At 39.8% G+C, this 6,835-nt stretch overlaps 1 protein-coding gene across 1 annotated transcript; it reads right to left on the bottom strand.

Annotated features, from left to right (window-relative positions):
• Positions 1–5,217: 5,217 nt before the first annotated feature.
• Positions 5,218–5,850, bottom strand: LOC149196045 (xyloglucan galactosyltransferase KATAMARI1 homolog). The gene has a single exon (XM_089408134.1). It carries the CDS (start codon positions 5,848–5,850, stop codon positions 5,218–5,220), a length of 633 nt encoding a protein of 210 aa, XP_089264260.1.
• Positions 5,851–6,835: the final 985 nt, after the last annotated feature.

Below are 6,835 nucleotides of genomic sequence, written 5' to 3'. Positions count from 1 at the left end.
AATTTTCACACTGGACCCATCAATATCATTGAAGCACAAAAAAAATCAATACTAGCATCATCAATCTATGAATCACCTAACACTGAATCACTGAGATCCTGTCAACAAAATGCAGTCTCCAGAACACACAGAGCAGAACACTGAACTCTACAACCATATTCAGAACCAACTATATCATCAAAATCGTGCATCAGAGTGCATACGCTACTTGGAAGTGTTGAACCAGCGTGTATACGCAACTTCACCAAGGTGAACCAGTATATATGTCATCAATTACTTACTTATAACTTGATGCGCTTCCTGACTTCAGACATATCCAGATTATTACATATACAAGGATAATATGTGTGTTAGCACCCAGATCTAGTCCATATGATCACATAAATATGAGGTATTATGATCCTGATCCAATATTAGTTCTCATCCATCAATACTGAAGCTAAACACAATCAACCAAATAGGATATGCAGAGCACTAACGCCATTAAACTGTCATCAGAACTCATCAACAACCAGAACCACCTGTAAATTCAAACATCATAGCTCAAAAGGTATACGCTACTACAATGAACCAAACTTGCGTACATACGCACTTTCACCAAAGCCAACCTGCGTACATATCTATAAATATTCAATCATGACTTGCAGCGATTTCAAACTTAAGTTATACCCAGTTCAGATCATTACATGCGTCAGTATACAAATCTAGAATAAACATAATCAACCATATAGAGATAGTTCATTTCAAACCATTTGATCTCGATCTATCCTTAGATCTTGTTCTCCATCAACTGGTGAGATCCCTCCTTAGCTCAGATCAAGCAATGCATCATAAACCCATAACCTGCATACTGGATCTCATCCTTCATCAGATATTCAAGACTTTTTCGATGCTCTTGCCTAATGATCTTCTTCTCCTTTTATAGTCTTAGGCCTTGCTCAATACCATGGTCCAAAACCATAACAAACCAATACCATGGACCCAATACTTGGGATCAACATATCTGACGAGATACTATGGTCCAAAACCATAGGTTCAAATACCAAGGACTAACTACCACAGACCAAAAGTAAGTTCTCCAACATATACGCGCTTTTCCTTGCATGAAAGTGCGTGTATACGCATACGCACCTTTGTAACATCTAACCCGCGTGTATACGTAGCTTGGTCACGATGAAACTGCATATATATATTTTCTCTTCATTCTTGTAGTCTGATCATCAAATCCATGCTACTGACCTCCTTCACTATGATCTGTCATCTGTGTGATTTGCCATCAAGGACAACACTTGTCTCATAATGCCAAGATATATTGCGTGGTATAAGGGTGTCAGAGTGGGTCAAAGCCCCTCCTTTTTGTAAAACCATGTGATAATGTAAAGGATCAATGGTTTTAGTTGCTTGTTTTTTGGAGTATGTGGCATTTGGACCATGGTATTGTAACGATGTGACCCTTGATGTAATAGTATATATAAGGTAAAATAATAATAAAATAATCATCGTTGAGATCCAGATCCGTGTTATGGTTGAAATTTTGTGATCTATAGTTTGGGAAAGAAGGAAAGGCTCTGCAGTTGAGTGTGCATAGGCCTGAGTCTACAGCTGAGTGCGCAAACGACCTGCAGCTTAGTGCGTAGGTCGAGAACTGTTTTTTGTACAAATAATCATTATATTAGCAACAGTTCTTGTGGATGTCACCCCACATTGGGGTGAACCACATAAAATTGGTGTCTTCACGTGTATATTTTCTTATTATCTTTTGTTGCATAGTAGTTTATTACAGTTTTAGTTTATTTCAACACAGTGATGATTTATGGCTTTATATGATATGTTTAAATGATTAATGTAATGTGGAGAAGTGATGTATGAATGTTAAGAATAAAAGATAATTAAAAACACCAGATTGCATCATCCTTCAAGGCTACAGAAACTTGGTTCTGCATCCTCCCATAGTCACTTCAGGTGAGACTGCGATCTGCTTGCAGGTCGTTGCCGAAATAGCCAGTGATTGAGGGCTTTATTGGTACGCAGTATAGATTGAACTTGGGTCAACCCAAATCATAATCAACATGGGGTTGGGATTCTAGCCATTATGTCCCATTGATGTGGCCATACCATTTGCAACTACTCAAGCAGATTAGGCTCATGTCCAATCCGAAGGTTACCACGCTAATAGCTTCATTGAGTGCATTTATCACATCTGCCAATAGGTCCATGACATATTGGATAGATCCAATTCCAAAAACAAGTAGCTTCATGATCAACATCGAGTGCCACATAAGTTCTAGGTGGACGAAAAAGTTTGGTTACATTTGCAGAAGGAGTGCCTCGTTGGGCGCCACCGCAAGCTTCACACACTCTGATATGGGTCGTACACCCTCACCAAGGTTGTAGGGAATAATTCCTTCAAGCTTAGCATTCCATCATTCTTTGGTCTGCACCCAATATTCAATGAGGATTAGTTGTGACCATACTTTCCTCCATTGTTGGACACATCCGACGTTGTTAAGGAGATAACACCAACAGAGCTCAACCGAAGCTACATCAAGCAGGCCACAACTGAGAAGATCATGGACACACATATCAAAAACACTCGCCAGTAGAGGACCTAGCAATATCAAGTTGTCAAAGTAGGTCAACTCCTTCACCAGGGCAAGCGGTTCACTAGGGACAAGGTTCAACAAAAATTTCCTCACCTCATGGAGGCTCTACACGCAATGGGGACCTTTGCTTCCTAAGGGAGGAGGAGTGATCGTGGTGGATATTGGTGGCCACCTACCTATTCCACATAGACCTCTAGTCGATTTTGTCCATTTCCTTGATTATAGCAGCATTTACTATTTTTAGCAATTTTTCGAGTCCTAAACTTCCAGAGCTGTTTTGACCCCATAAATGACTTTTTTTGAGATCCACAATTTCTGTAGTACTTGGATAGATATTTCCAACGAGGTATCGTACATGCCGAATGGAGCTCATATGACCAAGTTACAACCCCAGAAAGTTGGTTGCCCAACTAACCCCAACAGGGCTCATAAACCCTTGGCGTTTCGTCTCCTGGGGCTAGGGTTTTGGTTGTTTAGGGTTTTCCTTTGTTGTTCAATAATAAAAATTCCCTTAAGCCTATTTGGAACATAGTTCAAAGGCATGTAGCCACCACATCTCTTCTCAAATATAAGCTACCATTGCCCGAGCTAATTTATTTATATTTTGTATGTAAGCATATTTCAGTTCTCTAATATTAATAAAATGAAGTTTTATTTTTGTTGCATCTCTGTGTATATTTTTATATCTATATTTTTGTATTCCTGCATAAGTTTGGATCAATCTTATTCAACAGAAAGACATATCTTGATGGGCTCCAGACCTCTATTTGGATGTGTTGAGCAAGCCTTATGTCTCGATGCACTAGTATTTGGGTTGCGCATCTAGCTGAGTGGGAGGTATATTTGTAGGATATATTATATGGTAACCCAAGTGATAATGCATTGCCAACATGGGTGGGTAAGAAGGGGAACTGGTGGGATGGGACAACACAATGGATATATTTTCACTGACCCTAGCCATGGTGATGTTATTAATATAAACCTAGCCTAGCCATTTGGATCTGAGGAACAACTTCCCCCTATGGATAACTTTGGTAGCCAACTCTGACACATAATTCTTCTCCTGGAGTAGCTTAGTAGGGACCACCATGAAGAAAAGAATGTGGTCGTCAGCTTCATGAACAACTTCCAGCGAAATCAATGGCATATCTAAGATCATGTAGATGGAGAAATGGCCTCTATAAGAGAAACTAAACTGCTGTGAAGGAAGGCTCACCCATATAGAGAAGGATGTTAATTGCAACTTTAAACCTCCACTTTCACCTGGCTCCAAACCAGACAATCTTGCTCTAGTCAATTCCTCTGATTCTTAGTGGTTGTTGGCTGTGTTCTAATTTTGAAGGTCTTCTCATATCACTTTTCTTTATGTTTTTGGTTAATGAGGATGTTTTGTAAGTTAGCTATTTCTCTTGGGAATCACATACTGGCTAATAAATCTAGTAAGAATGAAGTCAATAAGATTTTGACAAAATGTAATAAAAAAATGTAATCTTTTAGTATAATAGAAGCTCTTCAACTTTAAAAAAAAAAAATTACATACATAATTTACATTGAAATAATATTTTGTTTATGATTCACATTGTCCGTATTAAAATGTTCTTTTATTATTAATATATTTTTAAATACATCCGAAAAAATATTTATAATCTAAATTAATTATTTTTTATTAATATTGTGTAAATATTACATATTTTAGGTAAAAAATAAATAGAATGTAATTCTTTTCCTAACCTATATTTATAAGAATCAAATTTAGATTTTAAAAGATATTTTTACATTAAAAACATAAATCTCAGATTTGAAAAAATATATGCTAAATTAATCAAATGGCACATTATACAATTTCATAATTACTTTAATTTTGACTAACACAACTAATACAATAAAATATATTTTTGATTGTACAAAAACTATTAATTAAATACTTTTTGAAAACAAACTCAGCTGTAACTTAGTTCATATAGCAGTTGTCTATAACTCGACTTGTAACTTAGTTCATATAGCAGTTGTCTATAACTCGATTTTTTGAAAGTCTTTTTGGCGGGTTTTTCCAGTCAGGAATTTATTGGAATCGCAAGTTTGATAGCTAGTTTCTGCACAATGAAAGCGTCCCAGGGGTTTTCGAGGGTGGTGAATCCAAATATGCAGTTAAAAAACCATTTTAACTGCAACAAATCAAGATTTAACCTCAATTTCTTCGGCCAGATTCCGTCACCGAAATCTCCAAAAAAATCACATTATAGACAACTCCGTTCATATAGGTAGAAAGTCAGGCTCAACTTGGAAGATTGTCCCTCTTCCTCTGTTGTCTTTTCAGGTTCAACTTACGCGCTACTTCCGACTTCCATAACCAAAGAGATCTGGACATATGTTTGATGTGTACTTCTTCTCACTGTTATATTTTCCGACAAATAATATTCATTTTTTCACGATAACAAACACTTGACCTTCCGGATGGAGCAGTGGTATCCCCCACTCCATGATAACCCGGAAAACGTTAAAGTCACCTTCTCAGCACAATTAATTTTCTTGATTCAATTCATTAAAAATAGCCTGTTGACTGAATGAGATAATGTGTGGTACAGTTAAATGTTGTACCTTAATTAATGTAATGTTACTTTGGTACATGTCTGCTCTTTCGCCGCTGATTACTCCCGCGGCCTCTGGTTTTCATCACCAATTGATCTACTTCCAGTGCAATTTTATTAACCACTCTTTGAATCGCGAGGTCGAACGAATCTGTGAAGTCTACACTGGAGTCGCGAGGATCTGCGTATGTAAGGGAAGGAATCAACCCAATTACTTCCCTCCGCATCTTCTCTACCTGTTCTGCACTAAAGGCCTGCAGATGTTCCTCGATGCTCAGATTGCTAGCGCCCTGCACACCCTCTTCTGGAATATAAACAAAATATGAATTTGGGTTCTCAGGCAAATGCCATCTGTACTGAGTATAAGCCGAATGCTCCGTGAAGAAAACCGGGATGCAACCTGCAAGCATAGAGTCAAAAATAGAACGCCGCGTGAAGGAATCCCCCTGCGGTTGTAGGCAGAACACGGAATTGGTGAAGAGTCTCATCACTTCCGCAGGGTCGTGGCACATGCTCGGCCCTTGCTTGCATTTCAACGTTTTACAACGCGGAGACGAAGAGCATTGCTCCAAGATGTGACCTCTGATAGACGCCTTATCGAGTCCGAGCCGAGGGGCGCCTGCGAAGGAGAAGAGGATTTGTCGGGTCTTCGATCTCATTTTCTTCTGCCACCGCTCAGTCTCCGACCGCTTGCGGGGATGGAAATAGGAAGGATAGGGGATCCCGTGTTGGTTTTTGTGCCACGGGTGCGTTTCGATTAAAAGACTCGACATGTTCTTCACCTCCGGGAGAAGCAGAAGTTTATTGCCCCACGCGCTCGGGCTATCTTTGTCTCCGTCCCATCACCATGAAATGATCTCTGCCCCATCTTCTCTTCCACTGCGATTTACTCCTCAGAAACTCTACGAGTTCGATTCCGGTGCAATCCCTCGCCGTCAAATTGTGATCCCAGGCGTGCGTGGACATGTCGAAGCCTGCGTAGAAAGGCACGTAAAACGCCGTTGCTTTAGAAGGACGCAAAGTGAGGCATCGGTAGCGCTTCATCCTCTCATGAAAAATAACTTCCGCAGTGAACTGATTAGTAGAAAACCATGATGATTCTGCAACCTCGGCGTCTGCCTCAGGGTCACCCAGCTTCTTCCCCAACTGCACTAATGGCTGGTCAAGCCCTGAGTTGGCTATATGCGGACACATATTCGTCCACATGCTCAAATTCTGGCATTCTCTCAAAAGAAGGTCATTGAATTTTGCGGGCAGATTGTACATGTAAACATAACTGCCATTGCAGTCTTCTGCCAACAATCTTTCATCTTTAATACCTTTGAGTTCTTTTGATCCAGATCCTGATTGCTGCACTGCCGAAAGTAATGCGGTCCGATGAGTATCCGCCGACGGGCTGTCGGTAACCTCCGTAAACGTGTGTCCATCTGTGCCGACGCTGGATTGTTGCTGATGCGTCATCTGTAACGCACTTCTGTATGGATCTGTCCTTGCAAAGTCCATGAGGAAGGGTGGCAAGAGAATAATCCAGCAAATACAAGAGCACAGGAGAATGCAACACAACCTATTCTGAAAATTCTGTTTCGCCATGCTTCCTTGGTATTGGAATGCAAATACCTATAGGCTACAGTTCTCTACCTCTGT

Source organism: Pinus tabuliformis, chromosome 2_2, assembly GCF_031772625.1.
Source record: "Pinus tabuliformis cultivar Carrire ecotype Pingquan chromosome 2_2, CPIR1, whole genome shotgun sequence".
In the NCBI taxonomy this organism is placed as follows: Eukaryota; Viridiplantae; Streptophyta; class Pinopsida; order Pinales; family Pinaceae; genus Pinus; species Pinus tabuliformis.
Note: the sequence above shows the minus strand (reverse complement) of the source record. Positions and strands in the feature narration are given on the sequence as shown.